The 25,037-nt window shown below is 34.5% G+C and overlaps 1 protein-coding gene across 1 annotated transcript in view; it reads right to left on the reverse strand.

Moving 5' to 3' along the window:
• Positions 1 to 25,037, reverse strand: part of LOC124357145 — a 92,746-nt gene that overhangs the window by 40,775 nt on the left and 26,934 nt on the right. The window contains exons 10-16 of the mRNA XM_046808644.1: positions 24,621 to 25,027; positions 23,155 to 23,408; positions 18,736 to 18,950; positions 17,786 to 17,908; positions 13,864 to 14,131; positions 11,799 to 12,088; positions 1,148 to 1,349 (exon numbers count right to left, since the gene is read on the reverse strand). Coding sequence (XP_046664600.1) covers positions 1,148 to 1,349; positions 11,799 to 12,088; positions 13,864 to 14,131; positions 17,786 to 17,908; positions 18,736 to 18,950; positions 23,155 to 23,408; positions 24,621 to 25,027 — 1,759 coding nt within the window. The remainder of the gene's footprint in view (positions 1 to 1,147; positions 1,350 to 11,798; positions 12,089 to 13,863; positions 14,132 to 17,785; positions 17,909 to 18,735; positions 18,951 to 23,154; positions 23,409 to 24,620; positions 25,028 to 25,037) is intronic.

Below are 25,037 nucleotides of genomic sequence, written 5' to 3' on the forward strand. Positions count from 1 at the left end.
CAAATAAATTCAAATTCATTTATTCACACAATGGAACTACAACAGTTTTCTGTGCATGTCAACCAAATTTTAAAATAAATTTAACACATCCATACATATAGAATACATTCAATTTTGCATTAGATTATAATAGGTTATATTACATGTACATTGATACATTAAGAGGACATTACTAAATGTTGGAAATTGGATTGTTGGTGTACTCAAGAGCCTCTCTTGCACACTATAATAAACCTTTCCAGCCATTTCACCCAGATCGCATTTCACACGTTTTCTGAAAATTACCACATTCTGGGCTGATTTAATACTATGAGATAAAATGTTGAAGAGTTTCAGACCTAAATAAAACAAACTTAACTTAACTTTTGAGAATATCAAGTCTGAATCTATCTGTGTTTAGCTGAAGTTTCTTTATTGTATTATAGCTATGATTAGGAGTAAGGAAAAGATAATTGTTGAATGGGAAAACCAAACAATGATAAATCAATATGCAAGGAAATGTAAGAATAGAGTCTGACCAAAAGTGTTCACTACAACCTACTATCCAGAGATCCAAGTCCCCAGACCACCCACACTAAACCCCACAGGATTATGCCATATCTCAGCCTGGACTTGAGAATACCACTGTAAGTGTCTTGAGAGGAGGAATTAGAAAGACAATGCAGAGCAAATATTATGGAATTTAATGTTTTACATAATAATGACTTATATGTGTTTTCCATTTTAAGTTATTTCCATGGTAAGTTATATTTGAATGGGCTGGCTAAGGACAGAAGAAAAATGGGCAAGTCGTTGATGTAAAGACTGAAGAAGAGGGAACCTAAAATGGAGCCTTGGGGACCCCGGTTTTATGTTGAAAATCATAATCTGTAATTTGGCCATTTTTAATCATTTTGATGCATTGGATTTGATTTATTAAATATGAATGAAACCAATATAATATGATTTCACAGATACCTTAATGAAGAAGTTAGTGCAATTATTATATGTTGTGGGTTACAATATCAAAAGACTTTGTCAGATCATAGATACAGGAGGGTACGAAATGTTTGTAATTTACTGAATCACCTTTGTTAAACTTAATCCTTAATTATTTAAAAACAAGACATATAAAAAGTATACTTATCTATAATATTAATTTGTTTACCATGCAAGTTAAGTTCTTCAATGTTATTTAAATTTCCAAAGAGATCATCTATCAAATAAGACACTTCTCTGTTATTTAACAGTGATACATTCAAGTTGCTTTTTAAATGTACTTTATCAATAAAAAACTCTCCAGTAATGTTTTGTTCTTGTTTTATACTGAGCCTGGTTTTATCAAATTCATTCAGACTGTAACCACAAATCTGAAACATTCAGAACTGTTATTAATAATGGAAATCTTGTAAAGGTATAAATAAAGTATTTGAAATAAATCAAGTATCATGCACTAATCGGTTTAAAGAGATGTTCTTAAATCCTTGTGATGTTAAATCAATGTTGCTACCAAACTGCCCTGTTTTTGCAAAGTGAAAGGACTGATAGGATTACACTAATTAACTGGATTTGTATTAAGATCACAATATTAAATCTAAAAAATGTTAAAGTAACTGATGAAAATAAGTAACTTGAACTAATATAAATAGTAAAAAGTAAATAATCAAGTTTAAAACAAGAATTAATAAAAATCAAGAAAATCATTATTACTTACACATAATTTGACAAACAAGTAGGGCTGAATTAAAGAATAAAGAAAAACTCTTAAAATGTAAAGGACTATGCTCAAAACATAGACATAGTAGTTAATTGCGCTTATACTGTAAAAGATTATAAAAGAAAATTTATTCAACATTACAGTAAGTACTAAATTGTCAAACACCAAAAATTAAAAGGATGTAGGAAACTAAATCTTAAACCATTTGAAATGGTTAAAAATGTTAATTGATGTAATGTTAAAATGAGCAATTTATAAAAATAGGTAAGAACAGAAAGAGAAGAGAAATAGCCAATTTAGCAGGATACTTTCCTTCATCAGTCCTGTCTGTGTGAAGTAAAGTATTAAAATACACAATAATGACAGAACTGTTGAAAGAACCCACATAGTAAATACAAATAATTGTAATTTGAGTTAAAAGTGTCTAAACTGTTCAAATATACAACAAAAATTGTTGTTCATGTTTATTTTGCATGATCAATTGTTACTATTACTGGAATATATGAGGGTCGTCCATAAAGTAACCGCCGTTTGGGCGTGGCGCGATAAGTAGTGGGGGTAGCGCCGCCATTCTCACATCGGTGTGCGCAGCCGTTCAGTACGCCTCCTGGACCAATAGCCCTAATCAAATAACTACTAAGGAAGCTTTTCAGATCCAGTCTAAAGAATCAGATGAAGCTGCATTTCACGCACCTAGAAACTCACCATCTCATTTTTTATTCTATCGCCAGACAAAGAAATCAAGAAACGAAATGATATTCAACACCAGAACTATAGTAAATTCATCACTGAGAACATATACTTAAGAGAAGAACAGTTGAGACAGGTTGTGAAACCTCTGAACTTGCGTAGTACTCGAGAGGCTGTTCATGAATTTAAACAGACAAACAGAAATGGGCTTACAATCTTTCATCAAAACACAGATAGAATAAAAAATAAGATTGACAGACTCAACCATCTGCTTCACATGATGTCTCCTGATCTACTAATTGTTACTGAACATGGCCAGAACAATATTGAGATGGCTAACACTGGGCTTAGTGACTACAGTTTGGTTTCATCTTTCTGTCGGCAGAATATCCTAAAGGGTGGAGTGGCTATTTATAAACACATCAGCTTGGAGAATGAAATAGAATCGTTGGAATTTGAAAATATAAGCATTCCTTTAGTATGTGAGGTATCAGCAGTCACAATCAAACTTAATAAGAGGGAAACTATTAACCTACTAGGAATTTACCGTCCTCCAAAAAATGACAAACAATCTTATACTGCTGCGCTGCGTACTCTTTCCTCAGTGCTTGACAGGTGGATATCTCAGGATAATATTATTATTGTCATGGGAGACTTCAACGTAGATTCCATTATCCCATCTCCTGAAGGAAGACAGCTTGTGGAACTTCTGGCGACCTACAACATCCATAGGTTGGATCTCCCTCCTACATGAATTACTAACACCAGCAGCACCTCTATAGACATCTTCTGCATTTCTGCTGAGCATAAAGATTATGTAAATATCCAAATCACTAATACCGGAATCTCAGATCACACTGGGCAACTATGTACATTAAATTTCAAAATGAAGAGGACACCTACAATTTCATCAACAGGCAGATGCATAAATAGCAACTCCTTGGAAAATCTAAGGATCTTCCTCTCGTTGCAATCCTGGAAAGAGGTCTTGGAATGTAACAACTTGGATAGAGCATATGGTGTATTTTTAATGATTATCACCCTAGCTCTTAACACTACTTGTCCATTAAGGAAACTCCGACAGAGACCAAACAGCTCAGTAAAGCATATATTCGATGCTGAAGCAAGTCACCTCAAGAAACAATTTCTTGCTGCACTAGATACTTATACACTAAGTGGACGAAATGAAGACAAAAAAATATCATCTGAATTAAAGAAATTGTATAACTTAAAACTCAGGACCCTCAGGAGAGAGGCATGTGCTGCTTTTATTGCTGATTCTGACAACAAATCCAAAGCAGTTTGGAGAATGATCGACAGTGAGAGGAAAGGCAAAGCTGAGCCAGCGGACATTAGACGCCTAGAGTTTGGACATTTATCGTTGACTGAACCTGTTGATATTGCCAACCAATTTAACTCCTACTTTACCACTATTGCAGAGGAGACATTGAAGGCGAATCCGGGAGAGGGTGGACATCGCTTTCAGTTCAAAGACTGGGAGGTGGAGAGTCCCACATCAACATGGGCGCCAACATCTGGGAAAGAGCTCCTTGGGATTATCTCTTCAATGAAAAGCAAGACATCTGCTGGCCTGGACGATTTCTCTTCACTGATGCTTAAGTACTGCCGTTATGAATTATTGACTCCATTGTTACATGTTTGCAATCTCAGCCTTGACCAGGGTCTATTTCCGAGTAAAATGAAGACCTCTAAAGTTGTACCCCTACATAAGAAGGGCAGCAGACACAGGTTAGAAAACTACAGACCCATTTCGTTGGTGCCTACATTCTCCAAGTTGATAGAGAAAATAATATTGGCAAGAATATCGGTCCATCTGGAGGCCAATAACCTACTTTTATCAGGGCAACATGGGTTCATCCGGCAAAAGTCTACTACAACTGCACTCGTAGATCTTGTAGAACACATGATAAATAAGATCGAGGAGGGTGAAAGCGTCGTAGGTTTCTACTTAGACTTAAGTAAGGCCTTTGATTGCTTGGATCATGCAATGATACTGACTAAGCTTGAGTACTTGGGCTTTAGGAACACTGCTTTGTCATGGTTTGCAAACTATTTGAAGGATCGAGACCAACTGGTTGAACTTAAGCAGAGCATGAAAGGAATAAAAGTCTTGTATAGATCCAATAGACTCCCTGTAAAGAGAGGTGTACCACAGGGTTCTGTCCTAGGGCCTGTTCTGTTTGTCCTCTTTACATCTGACTTTCCAAGATACATGGAACCCTACAGTAACACCATAATGTATGCCGATGACACGGTTCTTCTGATTTCTGGAAAGAATAGAGAGGCACTTGAAATACAGTCATACATTGCATTGAATGTTGCTGTTGAGTACTGTGCAGTGAACGACCTTGTTTTTAACGAATCAAAGACGAAAACAATGACTCTTGGCAGCTTGAAAGAACAATTGTCAGGATTCCCCAACCTTGACTCTGTAAATTCAGTGGAGCATCTTGGTGTTGTGGTTGACAACAGAATATCGTGGATGGACCATGTTGATAAACTGTGCAGCAGACTGAGTAGTGGCATCTTTGCAGTTAGAAGAATCAAGCATGTTGGCACAGAGGATACAGTGAGAATAGCTTACAACTCTCTGTTCGAGTCCTATCTCAGATATGGCATTGTCTTGTGGGGCGCTACGGCGAGTGGCAACCTGGAGCGTGTTCTCATCATTCAAAAAAAGGTTATAAGAATACTGGCTGATCTTGACAGGAGAGACAGCTGCAGGAGTTCTTTTAAAGAAATGGGAATATTATCAGTCACTAATATCTACCTGCTGGAAGTGATCTACCTGGCATCCTCAAGACAACTGCAGCGCCACATGGATACTCACACCTACCAAACCAGGAATGCCACAGACTTTGCTCTGCCGATTCACCACAGTAGTCGCTTTCAATCAAAGCCTTCATATGCTGGTGCCAAGTTTTTCAACATCCTTCCTGACACAATCAAGAGAGCTGACCCAATTATCTTAAAGAAAAAACTTCAAGCTTGGTTGCTCCAACGACCGTTCTACACCATAAATGAATTTCTGGACTGGCCAAATTTTACTATGTAAAGCAAGTTCTGGACTGAAATTACCATAACAAATGTATTGTATTAAGTGACACCATTTTCAATCTTGAAGATTGTAAAATAAAGATATTCTCTCTCTCTCTCTCTCTCTCTCTCTCTAGCTGTGCAAGGGAGAGCATCGTGCGATCGCGCTTTTTTTGTTACAACGTAAAAACATGAGCGCCGTGATAGAAAATCCCGCCAAGTGTGAAGTACGTGGTGTAATAAGATTTCTGTGGTCGAAAAGTTACACAGCAGCTGAAATTCATCGTGAATTGAGTGCAGTGTATGGCCCAAACATTATGAGGGAAGGTGTAGTCCGTCAATGGGTTCGTTTTTTTTAAATTGGAAGAACGAACGTTCACGATGAAGACCGGAGTGGTAGGCCATCTCTCGTCAGTGATGACTTGGTGAACAAAGTGGATGAGAAAATTCGCAAGAACCGTCGCTTCACAATCTCGGAACTTTCGGATCATTTTCCTGAAACCTTTTACTGTGAAACCTTAAAATGGCTACGACGAGCGATTCAAAACAAGCGTCATGGTCTTCTGACATCTGGTGTTGTGTTTGTCCATGACAACGCCCGCCTTCATACAGCTCAAAGAACAACAGAACTTTTGGAAAAGTTCAAATGGGACGTTTTTGACCCCCCCCCCCTCCTACAGCCCGAACCTGGCTCCCAGTGATTTCTATCTTTTCCCGCACATGAAGCGGTGGCTTGCATCTCAGAGGTTTGCGATTGATGAAGAGCTTCAAAACGCTGTGACAGGTTGGCTACGTTCTCAGGCGGCAGATTTTTTTAAAGACGGAATTTCAAAAACTGTTAAAAGATATGATAAGTGCTTGAATTTGTATGGTGATATGTAGAAAAGTAGAGAAAAGCTGTAGTTTTAACATTTATATAATAAACTTTTTGTATCTCAACTGGTTTATTTTTTATTTCAAAACGGAGGTTACTTTGTGGACGACCCTCGTATAAAAAACATTACTTGGGAAAGCCTCAAGTGACGTATTCTAATTTTCAACTTAACAGAGGGCGGATTCTCTATTTGCTACTTTCCACAGGAAAATCACTATTCATTATAATTTTTGTGATAAGTACTTTGTAATTGGAAAACACTAGACTCATTTGGAAACATAGAATTTTGGCCTTCAGTATGCCCAGACTTCGCCACATCTGTATTCATTTTACACTGTGTTTGTGAAGAAATTTGGGAAAAAATGAAAATGAAACTTCTGCGGTCATAAGAAAAGATTTAAATTATAACAATTGTCAGCATCTATGACGTCCCACATTGAATGTTACAAATCTGGCTTCTTCTATTAGTCCCTTAGCATCAATTTCGAAAATTGTACTACAGTAGTTCCTCAATAATCCCACACAATTCAGACCAGACACATGTTGGATTAGTAAAAAAAAATGGATTACTGGAGTTCAATTTAAAAACTCGTTTAATTTACATAATAGAATACATTGTTACTCAAAAAGTCAATTCTTACCATAAAGATTTACAATAAAGTCTTAAAATAAAAAGTTAGCACGTGACATAAATGTCATTCTTTCTTTAGAAACTTATCGGCCTGGAGCACTAACTTCAGCCTTACGCACAAGTGTGTGTTTTTTTTTTTTTTAAGTAGAGCCTCCAAAAAGTCCACTTTTGTTAGCATTATGCACCTGGTCCAGACCAAGTTTCAAATCACTGACAACCTTTATAAAGTTTTGTACATAAGGCTCAACTGCTGATTTATGAAAAAATAGTAATAAAATGCTGATTCCAATAACAGATAATATTTCAAACCACAAATAAAGTCACAGTACTGGATAACTTCACTGTGTTACTATCAATAAATACACAGTACAAAAGTTATCAACTTACTAACCACCTATAAATTATGAACGACACAATAAATAAAAAAAATCACCAAAATATCTTACAAACTTCATCTATTATATGCATACTATTCATAAACAAGAAAAACAATGCTGTTAAATACACTGTCGTTGAGCTGGGATCGCAAATTGTCGGCTATGATGACACCCTGCCTTTGTCTACTTGCCAGATTGGATTACTGAGGGGTTCGGACTGGCGCAGGGCTGAACTATAGAGGGACTACTGTATTTTTTCCTAAACAAATTCAAATTTTTTATTGCCAGAACATCTTTACAATGTATAGCAGTGTCAGAAACAAATTCAGCATGAACTATCATCTATGATATACATTGCCTAGGCCTAGTAACAAGTGCCTATCCAATTACAGCATATTAATCACTGATGTCATATGGGCTGATATTAATCAATAGCTTTTTTACACTTTTCTTGAAACAATTAATTTCAAGAGATTTAAGATGAGAAGGAATACAGTTGTAAAATGTAATGCCTGTTTCAGCAAAACAATTTAAATTGGTTTTAAGACTACATTGAGATATTCTAAGAGAATTTGAGTTTCTAGTCATATGGTTATGTACAGAACTATTTGAAGGTATGGCATGTAAATTTCTATTTGTATACAATAGGCAATCTAAAATATAAAGTGCAGGTACTGTAAGAATACCATACTTTTTAAATAAAGGTTTACAGTGAGTACTTATGTTTACATTAGCTATAATCTTAATAGCACGTTTTTGTAAAATTAATAATTTTTTTGTGTTACAATCATTACCCCACACAATAATTCCTTAAGATAAGAAACTATGAAGCATAGTAGACAGTAATGAGGATGTTTGTAGTTACAATATATCTTAGCCTAATTAATATAAAAATATCCTCAGACACTTTATTGCATAACATTTCAACGCGCCTATCTTATTTGATGTTACTCTGAAGAATAACTCCTAAGAATTTAACATAGTCAACGTTCCATTGTCTAGACGGTTTTAAACAAAATTCTAGAGTCTAGGTTTTATCTTTATTAAGACAGAGTGAATTGGCAGCTGACCAGTCCTCAATAGTGTCACTAATATTAGAAAGAACATCATTAACAAATAAAATATTATTACATTTAACTTGTACAGCCAGGTCATCAGCAAACATACAGGGTGATTCATGAAGTTCTCCCCCCACTTTTACAGCACATTGTACTAGTAAAAATAATGAAAAAATGTTATATAAACATAGGTCCGAAAACGCTTCGTTAGCGAGTTACAGCTAGCGAAAGATTTCGCCTGAATTCCTGGTTAAAGAGTAAAATAAAGCCATACTGAACTTTTGGAAAGGTTAATTAAGTAAGAAATATCGTGGATTCTTATGTATTTTTACCTGATAAAGCTAATAAAATAGGTTTCAGAACTGTACCTGTAGTAGTTTTTGAGGGATTCAGGGTTAAATGCAAAAAATTGGGGCACGAAACAATGTTTTTTTAAGTTTGATGTACAATAACTTTGTTAAATTGGTAATAAATACATAAAATCAACAAACATTAATTGTAGCGAATTTAATTCTGAGAAAATTGATATAATCAAAGTCTAAAATAAAACAGAAATAAGTACCAAAAAATCGATTTTATTCAGTATAATACATTACTAGCTGCAAAGAAATACCGTACGGTATTTAGTTAAAATAAAACAAAAACAAAATGTTTGTTCCTTAATGATGAGATAAATTGAGAAAACAAGATTAACTATTAAATAAATTTGTTTGTAAATAAAAATATCATGTTTTATTACGTTGTATTATTTTTAAATAAAAATTTACATCAAATGTTCGAAAATAAATGAAGCAAACATTTTCCTATTATTGTTTACTAATCATCGAAATGCAGTTTTTTGTTTTATTAATTTCTAAGTTGGTAACGCACGAATAACAGCTGATCAACAATGGTATTCTGTACTGTTACGTTAGAACTGTGTATTAGTGGTGTTTTGCAAGCTACAGCAGGAGATCGGGTTCTGTGAATCGTGTTATTAAATGCAATTTTTCTGTGAGTTATAATCCGATTGTTTATTCAGCGAAAAAATGCCTTACTTATTTACATTAGAGGAATACGCTGATATGGTTTTTATTTTGGGTTACTGTAATGGTAATGCTAGAGCTGCTGTAGAAGAATATGAACTACGTTACCCTAATAGGAGGATTCCAGATACCAAAACAATTTCAGGAACTTTTCGTACTCTTCGGGAAACAGGATACTAGAACCAATTATGAACGAGCTGTCCAACTTGATGATGATATTGTTATTAATGCTGTTCATCGCAGTCCAGGTGTAAGTACACGACGTATTTCTAGGCGGATAGGAGTTTCGCAGTCAACGTTGTGGAGGTCACTTAATCGAAACAAATTGTATCCGTTTCATAAACAAAAGGTTCAACATCTACAGCTAGGGGATGGTCCGCTTCGCTTGGAGTTTTGCAACTTTTTGAATATTAATAATCAACTCTACAAGCGTATTTTGTTTACGGATGAGGCACAATTCACTCGGGATGGTGTCAATAACTTGCACAATGAACACTCATGGGCAGAAGAAAATCCACATGAGGTAGTGGAACAGAACTTTCAACACCGATTTAGCGTCAATGTCTGGTGTGGCCTTTTGCACAATCGGCTGATTGGACCTTTCATATTACCTGGACACCTAAATGCTGAGTTCTATTTGCATTTCCTTCAAGAAGAGTTGCCGCAGCTGTTAGAGAATGTTCCTTTACATCTCAGACAAAATTTGTACTTCCAGCATGACGGAGCACCTACCCACTTTTCACGTGCCGTTTCTGCTTACTTAAATCATCAATTTCCTGGACACTGGATTGGTCGTGGAGGGCCTCACCCTTGGCCACCAAGATCACCAGATCTATCTCCATTGGATTATTGCATCTGGGGATGGATGAAAGACATTGTATACAAGACAAAAGTGAATTCTCGTGATGAATTTTGCCCGTATTATAGATTCGGCTGTGCAGATAGAGGGAAGTCCTGAAAAATTAAGAAACGCAACAAAAGCAATACACAAACGTGCTGCAAAATGTATTGATAATGATGGCCTCATTTTCGAACATCTATTATAAAAAGGTGCGTACGGTTGGCCCAACCTGATTAATTTTGCTTAAAACTAGTAATGTATTATACTAAATAAAATCGATTTTTTCGTACTTATTTCTGTTTTATTTTAGACTTTGATTATATTAATTTTCTCAGAATTAAATTCTCTACAATTAATGTTTGTTGATTTTATGTATTTATTACCAATTTAACAAAGTTATTGTACATCAAACTTAAAAAAACATTGTTTCGTGCCCCAATTTTTTGCATTTAACCCTGAATCCCTCAAAAACTACTACAGGTACAGTTCTGAAACCTATTTTATTAGCTTTATCAGGTAAAAATACATAAGAATCCACGATATTTCTCACTTAATTAACCTTTCCAAAAGTTCAGTATGGCTTTATTTTACTCTTTACCCAGGAATTCAGGCGAAATCTTTCGCTAGCTGTAACTCGCTAACAAAGCGTTTTCGGACCTATGTTTATATAACATTTTTTCATTATTTTTACTAGTACAATGTGCTGTAGAAGTGGGGGGAGAACTTCATGAATCACCCTGTATAAGAGCTTGCATGGTTAGTAGCAATAGTACCAGGTAAATCATTTATGTAAGTAATACAAAATACTGGGCCCAGGATTGAGCCCTGTGGGACAATAGTACTTACATTTAAGTATTGTGAAAAGTGGCCTTCATAATAAACTGCTTGTAGCCTTTCAGACAAGTAAGACCCTACAAACTATCAAAACCATAAAATTTAAGTTTATATAGCAGTTTGTCATGTGAGATTGTGTCAAATGCTTTTGACATGTCATAAAAGGCACCAATTACTTTATTCTTGCTGTCCAGACCATAAATACAGCTCTTCAAATATTCAGAAATGGCTAGACTAGTACCTTTCTTAGATCTAAAACCAAACTGACAGTCTGTAAAAATACAATTTTTTTCAAAATATTCAACAATTTGATTGTTTAAAATAATTTCAAATACCTTAGATATTATCAATACAGGTTGATAATTTTTGTAATCAGATACATAGAGCCCTTCTTGTAAATTGGTATGACCTTAACTAATTTCAAACATTGAGGGAAAATACCACTTTCAATACAACAGTTAAATATAACAGTTGAACAATAAATTATTGTAGAATTAAAATATATGAATAATTTATTACTGCTTTTTGTAATTATAATAAATTTCTTAATACAAATTTTTGTTATTTTTATTTATTCAATTTGCTTAGTTTTGAGTTAAAAGTATATTTTGAGCAAATAAATATCTTATATTCATAAAAATATTATATTTTATTTAAAATAATATAGTTTTGCTTTTTTGAGGGCAATACATTATAAAAATAAATTATAAATTACCTTTCCAACCACACTGATGTCCTCTGTTACATCTGCAGTTGCTGCAGCGAGTTGTCTCACTGATATAACATCATTGTTTGTATACACTAACTCAGAAACAGGTGCTCCATTAAAAGTTTCAGTCACTCTCAACTTGTCCACAACTAGCTCAGTCTGAGACAAGTGACGCAAATCTCTGATGAGAAAAGATGACAATTTGCTGTCACTGGAGCTCGAAATGTTTACTCCATTCCATAAACCACCGAGAGTTACGTTTCCTAAGATTATATTCCCTTGTAAAGTAGTCGTACCTAGAAAAAGTATAAAACAACTATTAATATTTCATTTTTATATCGGTTCACAATTTTTTGTACTGATAAAAACAGTGTGAAAGTTATAAGTTATGGTAATCCCAACATAATGACACTATCTCATTACTGTTTATAGGTAATTATATACATGTGCATTTGAACATAATTAGCAATCATGTAAATCACTCATGGAATCAACTGGCTGTGCCATTCAAGGTTTAACAAGAAAATAAATTAAGCCATAAGATAAAGTCGAATTGTTTTATATGTTCAGCAAGTGTTTGTTTAGGATGACTTTTCTCTAGTTGTAATGCTATTGGAAGTGCTGATACATCTGGGTTCTTGCCATTGAAAGCTCCAGCCAGTTTCTGATAAATACATATGTTTATTCCTTGAATGTGTTGTTTCTATTCAGATGCCATAATATATGAGTGCTGAAAATTCACCACTACATCTTCTTACATTTTTGACAATGAATCAAGCCATCAACACCATATTTGGCATGTCCATGGACAGGTTTAATCTTACTTCTTTTTGTTTAAGGTATGATATTTTTTGAGAATTATGCAAATGTACAATGCATCAAGAAAAATGCTGTGAACAAACGCATGTAAAATTCCAAGGTCGAAGGCCATAACATTGATAGTTATTTGAATTCTTGAGTATACAATTCTACCAAAGTTGTCTTCTTAGCTCATTGGGCCACACATAATGCCTGGCTGTGTTCTGCGTTACCACTTGGCCCTTGCATAACCATGTACATCACTTTTATTTGGATTCAAATGGCAGTATTTGACATTCAGCTCTCTAAATGACAGATTTTAAACTAACCAAATAATACGTAATTTAAGTTATAGCTTGATCTGTTTTTAAAGCAATTTTATGTCCACAGTAAAAATACAATCCGTCTCTATTAGATCTCTACTATCAACAGAATATAAACTAGTTTCTATATTTTGAGCTTTGTCTCCACCAAACACACTAGTATTTTAATAAGTGGATAGGATACACTATAGCAGCTACTGCGAGACTGACAATTGAATAGAAATAATTCTGAGCAATGTATATGCTGCAAATAGAGAAATATTAATTTAGTTACTTATTTGGCCGTGAGATTCAGCACTTTCCCTACACAACTGGATATGGGGATTAACCTTTATATAGTGGGCCATATTTAGTGGCCTGACAAGCTGTGAGGACCACAAGGTGTGGCACCCTGAGCTGAGGGACAGGATGAGGTCATTAATCAACAACCTGACTGATGTGAGGCACCATTGTGGCCAGGCGATATAAGAGGCTAATAATGCTGATACCAAAGGGTTAACATTGTCCTTCGCTGTGCAAATAAAGACACTCACTCAAAGGGCATCTTTGTTGTTGAGGCTTTCACAAAATTCTTATGCTAATATAACACCCATTTATTATCTTTTTATACTTGATGCATAAGATCTATATATTATTTTAATTAGCTTTCTAGCACACAATTAATTTTTGTCTAAGTAAAAAAATTACTCTAGACAGTTTTTTTTTTATTTATCTCCATAGAGCACTCACAAAACTTTTACCCCAATACCTCAACATTCGTGATTAGTGATGTACCACTCCTGGGTGTCCATAGGGTTGCACAGATGTAAGTTGCACATCGGTGTTTGATACTCTCCATGTAGGTTTAACTAGGAGGTATAAACCAGCCAAAGTTAATCCTCCTGGGGATATAATTTAAGTTAAGTTAAATGCTTAAATAATATTACTTGAAAATCTGATATAAACATTACCGTCAAATACTTGGTGTGTATCTGAGGTAATAAAGTCTTTCATGGTCACTCCAGCCACAGAACCCTTCACATCCAAATTGTTAGCTACACTGATACCAGACATGAAAACTTTGTGAGCTTGAATTTTTATCGGGTTGGCAGTACTGAGTACAACATCAGCTGCAGCCTCTCCCCACTCACTCTCAGCACAACTCACTGTACCCAATACTTCAAGATTCGAGAATATCACATCCCTATCAGGATCAATAGGAAAGATTTCTTCTAACAGCTGAAAATAATCAAAGATGTTATTTTACTTTATATATAAATTAACTGAGTTACTAATACTCATCATAAAGGTAAACATACTATATTCAAGGTTGCATCAAGTCTAAAATTTCCTCAATTGACATTTTGAACAGTTTTAGATAGAAACATGGGATTGTTACGGTGAGAGGATTACACTTTCAGGTGCAATCCAAATGTTTGAGACCAATTCCCTAGTGGAAGGGTATGCCAATGACTCAAAATAATCAATAGACATTCTTCTCTTCTATTAACCTTTACAAAACACATAAAAAAACTAGATCTTAACACAAATGGAGGTCTTTTTGATACAAAACACAAAGCACACTAAGAGAGGTACAGGTAAAACATGAAATGGTAAGAGATTGCTATTTAAATGAAATTACTATTTTAGAGGTGGCATTATAAGACCTAAAAGGTGTATTGGATATTAGAGGTAAGTCAGTTGCATTGGTTTCAGGAACTGGATGTATCATTTATTGATCAACTACGTTGTGTAAGTGGTTAATACTTAAGCCAGTAAAAATTTCAAAGTTTTTGGGGAAGAAAAAACTGGCAATGGATGGTGTTTTTCATCATCAATAAAATACAGGATCATGAAATTATTGAGGTTTTGTTTGTGACGAATTATGAAAATGTTCCTTTTATGAGTAGACTATGGTAAAAATGGAAATGGTACATTTCAATATAGAAATGTTGTATGTAAATAGTAAACAAAACTGTAATAATTTACTTAAGTAGTACTCATCCGCTTTTGAGTCACTGAGTACAATGCTTTGACCGTATTGCATAACATAAAGGAGAGAGTGTATCTAACACTTTTGCACTCCTCAACAAATTTCTTATTTTATACATAAGCGAAATAAAGAACTGAACAAAATGTTTTTATAGATTACAACCAGACAAGTCAAAGAGCATTCTTACTTGGAGATAGGTGTTCTCCTATTATAAAGCTAAAAATATGGCAGGATACTTATTTGCATAGGTTACACAGAACTGAATAGATTTGCTACATAAACCATCTGCAAGAACTTTTTGCACATATTCTCCAAGAACTAAGTACTGAATTTTCTTATTTCTCGTTCCAATTAATTCTAAAATTTTCATCTTATTTTAGCCTAATAAGGATAACCACCACCTTTCATACTCCTATCCTTAACCCTTACAGGAGAGTGAAAGAAAGAATGACAAAATATTTAAAGGTCTGCAGTAATTACTTGGAGCATCCAAATTATTAGTATTACACAGACCTTTGACAGTGTAGGAACCATTAGTACATATATTGGTTTATATCCACGGCAATAATTATTTTATCAGGAAAATTGTCTACATTTAAATTAGAATTTACCAATGTGGAAGAGGGAGCTTCTATTGGGTTCTTATGCTGTAATCACAAAATTTAAAAATCACAACAAACCAATACTCAAAACCTTTTAATTAATCATACAAATAGGTATTACATCACATAAAACTTTATATGTGAAGTAAACCAATATAATGTATCAAAAGACTTAACAGTACGGTATGTAATGTAAGTCGTCCAACCATTCCAACCAAGTAACTACAACACATATCTTACTATGTCACATTATGAAATGTCATTTGACGGTATTTAGTTAAGCTACGTTTTCCTAGACGCGCATTATACAACTCTGCGTATTTTCCTGCGCCGCGCATCTAAATGCGTTGTCGACATTCTGTGATCGCGGGAATTAAGTGTCTTCCTAGACGCGCAGTGCAGCAGTCTGGTCCCAACCTAAAGTCATGTCGGACTATATACATGTGTGTGCCGCAGCTTTACTTCTTCTTCAAGAAGCCGCTATAGACATGGAAGTAGACTGTGCAGTTTTACATACGTTAATACCTAGCAGAGAATCATGCAGAGAAATGTTCAAAGAAAGAGATCACGAGGGAGCTTACACTATTTTAGTTAAAAGACATTTGCTTACTGATGACGTTCAATTTAAAGAATATTTTAGACTTACGCGTGGACAGTTTTCACACATTATTGACCTCATACGTGAAGATGTAACCGTGCAGCCTTCTAATCGTGTGAAAAATCCCTTAACTGCTGAGGTGAAACTTGCCGTCACATTGAGGTAGGTGAAACAGGTTGTTAACAAACACACATTTTTTCAAAAGGGTGTATTTATTACAAATTCTGGATACAACTTCTCATATACATACAAAAATCAAAATACATTTAAACTTTATAGCTGTGTCAACCAAGAATCGTCAGTTTCCTCTCCCCAGGTTGTTGATGTGTGAGATGAATACGCAGAAGTTGGACGGGAAGTATGAGGGGTCTGTGTAAACGATTGATCACAGAAAGACAAATTACTTAGTTCTATTTTAATAATTTAATAATTTCTTTTGTTAATCCATTCTTTCTTTTAACATATTCACAAGTGTAGTTTGGTTTTTAGTCTTCTTGCCCACTTCTTGTGAAGACTTTTTCACCTGTTGTTGGGGCGGAGGTAGAGCTGTTTCATCCAACTCAAAAGTCTGTCCAGCTTCCAAATCTTCATCTGGTCCACCATCACTTTCCCCTCCAGATGTAGTGTGACTGATAGGTACTACATCTTCATTATCAGTAGCAGTGATTGACTCCGCAATTGTATTATCAGTAGCATCTGCGTTCGTCAATCCCCTGAAAATTACCGACGCGACGTTTAGAATATTGCATTATTGCCGATTTAACACTGGACGCGATGGTCTCCATGGTGTTGCGCGGCGCAATGAAGGTGACTGACTGCTCTCGGAGCAGTGGTGTGGCGTCGTTGCGCGGCGCCGTATATCGCGCCGACGCAGTGACGCGCCTAGGAAAACAATTCCACTTGATTCTGTACAAAGCAGTGCTTGGTTACGCGACGCAGTTAGATGCGCGGTGCAGGATAATACGCGGCGCTGTATAATGCGCGTCTAGGAAAACGTAGCTTTAGGTTACAAATTTGTTTATTATTCGATTTTGAGATATATGTAAAATGTTATAATTTAATTTCATCTTTAATCTTGACCTTTGGACTCCAAAATTAAGAATTCTTCCTATGACCAAGAATAATATATGTACCAACCAAGTTTCAAATTCCTATAAATTCATGACTATTGTCATTTAAATAGTTTATGTCAGCAGATACTTCTTCAAAAATGACATGAACGAACACGAAAAGTACATGTGAATGTTTATGCTTCAACTTGATACTTTAATAGACTAGATGGTTACCAAGTTTACAATTCTGCTAAATAAAAAAAGAGTTAACCCAACTGTAGTCAAATTATAAACCATTAAATAAACACTATCCAAGAACAACAACACAATCTTTTTACTTGTATATCATGGTGGCTGTGATATACTGGAAGGTCTGATAAGTGTATATAAAATTAACAGAAATATTACTTTGTTTTATTCCACATGTTCTAACTTCAGCTACTATTGATCAATTTAATGATTATTTATTATTTATAAACTACCTTTTCTGAACTTAATATTGTACAATTAAGTGGTAGTAAGGTAGTAATTCATGATGGAAAGCTGGGTTCAATTGCATCAAATGTAATTCTTAACTTGATAACTAACACCTACAAAATAATTCAAAAAATAAGTGACACCATTAAATACCAAATAAAGCTACCTTACCATGCTGCCACCTGAAGGAATCTTCCTATCTGGAAGCATTTGCAGCATCATGTTCTGTGATTCATTTTTATGTGGCTTATATTCAATTTTATGAGTGATCACTGGCTCTTCAGATGACAAGATCTGCAAAACACCAAAGTCATAGTGATACTGATATGGCAATATAAGAGGAGTAATGTTTCTGTGATAACAAACATGAGCAGTGATAACTAACAGTGAGTAGTGAGTATACCATAGTGATTGAGTGATTGATAGGACACAAGTTTACGGATTGTCCCAATACTAAAAAAAATTATTAACGATGGGTGACATGAAAGGATCATAGGATTTTGGAGATTTAAAATTATTATATACTACAAAACTAGAATGTTTCGAGGCTTGGAAGCTATCTGCTTCCTCTGGTGTCAAGAAAACAAAAATAAATGACATATGGTTAATCAGGCACAAAATTAAATAAATCAGTTTGTGGTGATGAACTTGCCAAAGTTAAACTTGGCAAAAAAACTTTGTAAGTAAAAAATTAAACATATACCTAAAAACATCATCAGAAGTATAAACTACACCACAACAATACACATACACTACACAACACATGCTACAAACACCACAGAATGTGAGAGATGTGAGAGACTGGGGGAAAATCAATATCAGTACATCCTTTGTTGTGGAAGCACAATACTTAAAAATCAGAATAGTGATGGTTGAGATAAAGGGTAAGAAGTAGCAGACGCCTTAGACTATATGGAAGTTCTTGATCTCAAACTCAAGCCTGAGATTATATTGTCATTTAGTTTTAATCTTCTTAGGGGCTAATTAAACTAGAAAGACGAGTTCTTTTAAAGAAAATAGAAGAAACATTCTTACAAAAAATTCAGTCTTTATAAACACATGTCCAAGAACACTGTCCCCATAGTCCATTATAGTCATCTTATGTCCTAAAAACTACTCACCCCCTTAACAATTATTGTGCCAGGTACATTTTGATATCTATTTTTGTAGACCACATTTTTGATTAGATATTCCCAAGTAATTCCATTTACTTTTATGACTGTCAGATTCTTGCCTCCTAACACTTTCTCCCAAAGGTAGTCTTCGGTAACTGAACTATCTTCCTCGACTGTGTTGTTAAGATCATTGTATTGTTCTTGATACTGCAGTGGATAAACTACAAAACATTATTAATATAATAACAATATATGTTACTGTTCTCAACCATTACAACTAATTACTTTAAGTTCGATACTAATCATTCAGCTCAATATTTTTGAGAAAGTAATAAATAATCTGATTTTAACTTTTATTTCGAATGCCTTTAGAAATCGTTTGTTAAGTTTGTATTGATTATGCATTTATTTATGTGGAAGTTCCTACAGTAATCTGATATAAGCAACAATTGTAAAATTGACAAAGCACTACATTCCATTGTTTGCTACCCAAGAAGAAGATTCTTATTTTAAAATGACAGAGATTACATTATGACAATTTGGTGTAATACGTACTCTGATAGAAAGTGAGGTTCAGTTCAAGGATTCTTACAGTGTTTATTCCATTGTACTAGTTTTTTTTTTTCACTATGAAATGTTCATAGATAAATTTATCAAACTGATGTTACATATTAGACTATGTTGGATGATCACCAACAAGGCTAACATTAAGTTTCATATGTGAGAGTGTCTTGATGTAAAGTGAAGTTTTTAGTGGTTAAAACAACAGAAAACCATCTAACTACTCACCATTTTCATATATTAAAACACTTAAGTTTGATATAAAGATATTGTAACAGTACAATTTGAGAACTCTTGTATGTAGTTGAGGTTTTAAGAGTAATATTTACAAACCACGTAAGTAGTAGATGTATTGATTAGATTTGGTCTTTAATTTTATAACCTTGGTGTTAATCGCCGTGCAAACCATTCATCAAGTACATACACCAACATCCAATCATATGTCCGTCGGTCAGTGAACGTTACTTAATTAGGATCGATTATCGTGACCTTGAGGTTGTTACCTTCCGTCATTCATCACAATCGATCAATCAAACAAGCTAAGAAAACACTAGAAATGAACTGACACATCACAGCTGACCTACTTCTCAAAGGCAGCAATATTGACAATTTTAGTAACATATTTAATTGAAAATCACCAAAAAAGAAAACAAATTTCCTTAAAACTCAACAGAAATCTTTTTTTTATATTAAGCCTGAGATAAATTACAATAAAACACTGGAGTGAGGTCATGCCTTCTAGATGTGCAACACACAAATAATGAAAACTCAGCATCTCTGTGCCGACTCCGCATTGGCTCGCATTCCTACAGAGCCTACCCCAACAACAACCAGACTTCCTAGACAACAACCTCTGATGACAACTTTTGGCAACTTCTTACAACTTCGAACATAGAGGAAACAGACAATCCTCTAAATAAAAAACTGAAATTTCTTTTTAACTTACTAATTATAAATTTTGATAGTTAACCTTTAGCGATCGGATGGTCAGTCAGACTGGCCACGCGTACACTAAGACAGCTCAGAATAACTACATCATGAGTTGTCCTCGCCGTTTGGATGGCCAATGTCACTGCCCACGGCATTCTCAATGTCAGACAGGTATTCGTTATGGCAGTTGTTCCCCACCAACTCGGAATTATTTTTACTACAACCTGCAATGTATAAATGAGGGATTTTTAATTTCAATAATTAAAAACCAATTATTTTAAAACCATTGATTTATTGCTACATATACAGACACAATAAATGTAATCATAATATACTTTTGGTTTACATTTTAAAGTGGAATTAGATACTTATTGAATAATGAAAGAAATTATAGTTTATATTGCAACTTATGCAATCACTATGATGGACTTTTCTTTTATTGTTCTTTTAACTTTTTGCTTGAGTGATATTTCTCAAAACACTCGCCTATATGGAGTCCTGGATTATTGGAGCATGTTTTACAAAAGAAATTAGTTCTTTTTTTCTTTAAATTCCTGGTCTCCTATCACTGCAAACAGAGCAGTCCTTAGTTTTGCCAGTCTGTAGAGGATAGGGCAAATGTAATTTGCCGTTAAATCTTTCGTTATCTACACTGTTATGGTTTTCCTCTTTTTTTCACATTTCATACTTCCCCGACTAATTTTTTAATCAACATTTTTCTGTAAGATCTCTGTCGAACTTCATGTTCTTGGTCTTGATTGGCATTGTAAAGTACAAATTAGCTGACGGTGACAGTTTCCAATAACCAGAAGAATACTTTTCTCCACCACTTGATGGACTTCCTGGTAAAAGAGTAGGATGATGTGTAATGATCCGCAAGGTTAACTCCACCCATGGACTTATTGTACTTGCAAATGACAGTTGGTTTTTTTCATCTCTTCTACTACATTATCTTTCTTCTGTCGCCTAACTGTCTGGGTGGAGTTATCACCATACAGTGTACTTAGCATTGATACTACCTTTTTGTCTTTCCATAGTAACAGAGAAAACTGTTCATCTTTCCTGAAGGATTTTATGTCCCCTTGTTTCAGTTTAAAATTACAAGTGTTTTTTGGCATTTTTCCTTTGTGGTTTCACAATTACGGGTAGGCTATTTCTATTTAACATTATAGTACCAGTTAGATAAACCTTCCACTCTAGAAGTTCTGCTACCAGGTCCATATTAGTATACCACCTGTCAGTGAAGACATGGAGGCCCTCAATTTTGCCATATAATTCCTTAAGTTTAGCTACAAGATGTAGGACAATGCGGCTTGTAACTCCAAAATCTGGCCTATCTAAGTGGTCAGTCGTTATCTTACCAAAATATGGTTCAATAGCGAAGATGTAACCAATTGAGTACTCAGACAGCACAAACACCTTAATACCCCACTTAATAGGCTATTCTTTATTGTACACTTTAAAGATAATACGTCCTTTGAATCCTACAGTGCTTTCAACTAAACTGACTTCTTTTTGTAGGACATAATATTCTCTGAATTTTTTATCCGGATAGAAAGCAACATTTCTCATCTTATCAAAACGAGTTAATATCCCTAGCAATGGGGCCAGAAAGGGGTTGGCATATGTGCAAATTCCAAAATATTTGAAAGAACCTTTCCTTGCTGAACACATCCTTAAAAAATGATTGGTAGTCTACCTAATCTGTGGAAAAGTAATCAGCCATTTCTGGTTTGCTGTTCATACCCATGTTTATGATGATTCCAAGGAAAGCTTATAACTCTGAAATTTGTTAGTCGTACCCATGACCACCATACCAATTTCTTTTGTAAAGGCGTGTTTCTGAATATTTTCAACAGCATATCTGTTGGTTTCTTATAATTTCTTTCAATAGGCTATCATTAAAGAAAAGCTGGAAAAACTCTAAAGGTGTTGAAAATTGCTTGCAAATTTACAACCACTACCCTGTGTCCTTATAAATTTCTAAAAGTTTCTATCACCTTCAGACCATTTTTTCCACTTTCCAGTCACTCTAAGCCTACTACATTTCCATTGTCTGTCACATTTAGGCCTACTACATCTCTATTGTCTGTCTCGTTTACTTCATAATTATGTTCGATATATTGTGACTCTTCTTCAAATTCTTCTTCAATAGTTAAGTTACATAGTTTTCAAATTCACCACTGAAATTTAGACTGTACATCACTGTCATTATTTGAGTCAACATCACTATTTTCATTAAATAATATCTCTTCAAAGTCATCAGGTACTAAAGGTTTATCCATGTTGACATACAGTGACGATGAAATCTCAACAACTCTGTAATTTTCGCTACCAGCTGCCAGTACCAGCTGGGACCGGACAAACACCTGTTTATTTCTACCATTCTTCAAGTCAAATACTGTTATATGTAATGAAAAAGATTTATTATTTAGTTCAATATTTACTTGACTAGGTTTCAGAACTTTACAGCCATCCTAACACAAATAAAATATTTCTAAATTCAGAACATATTTCTTGGCCAGTGACACTTGCCATCCGACCGTTGAAGGAATTCTATGTTGGCCAGTCTCACTGCCATCCGAGCGCCGAGGACAACTCATGTGGAAACTAATACGACTTGATGCGCAGATGGCTGTGGCCCGTCAGACTGGCCACAATAACATAGAGGACATACTATAAATACTGTATACGATCGCAAAGGGTTAAATAGCAAACTAAACCTGAGGAATCAGACAAACCTCCAATAAAAAACTATACTTGAAGTAATACACTAACTTGTATTACACTTAACATGCCTTCCAAGTATCCCTGTGGCTCCTGAGATAAACCCTTATGAAAATACTAAAGGTAAAAGCCAATCTTAGTAGTAGGTATTGAAAAATCTAAATATTTCCCTCCTTCAAGATAGATTAGTAGCAAATGCTTACTTACCCGCACAATTTTCTTTGCCTTCACACAATGCTGAAAGATACATGCCATTGATTTTACCACTAGCACTTTTTACATCTCCATCGACAACAACTGGACTCAAAAAAGTAACATTTCCTTTCATTACCACAGGTTTGTTATTAAATTTCAAACTCTCTTCAACTGCATTGTTATTTATCTTCTTAACGATAATATTTTCAGTTTGGACTGATTCGTCAATAACAGTGTTGCTGAGAATTTTTTGAGGCTTGCTTTTTCTAAAAACCAATTTCAGAATTTATAAATTATAATGTAAAATGTAAGTGAAACAGAAAACATATTGACACTCTCATTGAGAAATTAATATTAAAACATTCACCGCTGACTTAAATTGTATAATTTGGTGTGTCATAATTTTTATTTTTTAAATTGTATTTTGGTTTTTAGTAGAAACATCTGTGTTGGAATCACACAAATAAAAAAAGTGATTTTCGAGAAAAATATGACTGTACTGAGCAATTGTGAGTGCACGCTTTGGCATGACCAAAATTATTTTATTCATTAATTTAAGTGTTTCCAAAACATATTGTTATTTTTCGTAGTGCAAAGATAATATTATACACATAGAGTATAATATTAGTGAATATAACATGGCTATCTCACTATATCTAACAATGAACATTCAACATCAAACTTAATCCTTAAAGCACTGAAGAAAATCTGGCCTCAAGTCAATTAGCGGGGTTTTTGGAGTAAAAAATTCTCTTTTTGTGAAAGTTACTTTTTTCTTGGAAAAAACAAATAATTTTTTTTAAGGCATTACTGGTTTTACATGTAGACACGTTCCGTACAGTTATATTCACATGCCACACCTTGCATTTAAGAATATAACGATTGTTAAAAAATAAATGTTGATAAAAAAATAGCACTGGTTTATTATTGATTTTTCATCTGACACATCATTTACACATTTACAGCATTTTTGTGAAATATAATGTACACCACAAACTAAAATAAGATAATACGGATATTCCTGAATTACGTGTTCACCACAATTCCAATTGTACGGATATATACATATGCCTTTAAGGATTAAATATTATAAAAATCAAAAGAATATAAAATTAAGAAAATATACTTATGATAATGTATTTAAAATACAGTCTCTTATTGTTATTTTTAAATTGATATAATTACCTGTTTTAATGTTATTGATGAAACTGGTACCAAATTAATACTGAAAAAATGTAATTTTCAAGTTAACTACTTCCTCTTAACCCCCATCCCACCATTATTTTGTATGAAGACACCTCATCCTAAATTTCAGATGTTATAATTTATGAATAAAGAACATAAATAGAGTAAGAACAATTGAGTAAACAATTGACGTCTTTCAAGGTCGTCTAAGTATAAAAGAATGAATTTGTACTCCTTTCCAGACTTCCAACCAAAATCACATTGAAATTACCCTATATAATTTTGAAACATACCTGAATGTATCACTAAGGAGGTCGTCCATTGAATGCCCATTGAGATAGCCAACAGTCAGATTTTCAATAACTAATCGACCTTTTACAATAACTTTCCCCCTGAAACCTTCCAGGCCCCATATCTGTCTATCTCGCTCGTCCACAGCCTTGATAAGCTCTTTGCCTCTCCTCATAGTGTCATTCACCAGGCTTTCGACTGAGGACAGGTCCATAATGTCAGGCTCTGTCTCACCGGACATCTCCCGCTCCGACTTAGGTACGACTAAACTGTTTAGGTGTAACTCAGGAGTCTCCAGGTTTCTGATCTTCCACTTGGCAGTAATGTTGTTTCTGCCAGTAACATTCACTGTGTACTTCAATATTTGTTCAGCTTCTGATATCTGAGATTGTAATTTTTTCCAGGTACCCTAAAAATAG

This window comes from Homalodisca vitripennis, chromosome 3 (assembly GCF_021130785.1).
Source record: "Homalodisca vitripennis isolate AUS2020 chromosome 3, UT_GWSS_2.1, whole genome shotgun sequence".
Classification (NCBI taxonomy): Eukaryota; Metazoa; Arthropoda; class Insecta; order Hemiptera; family Cicadellidae; genus Homalodisca; species Homalodisca vitripennis.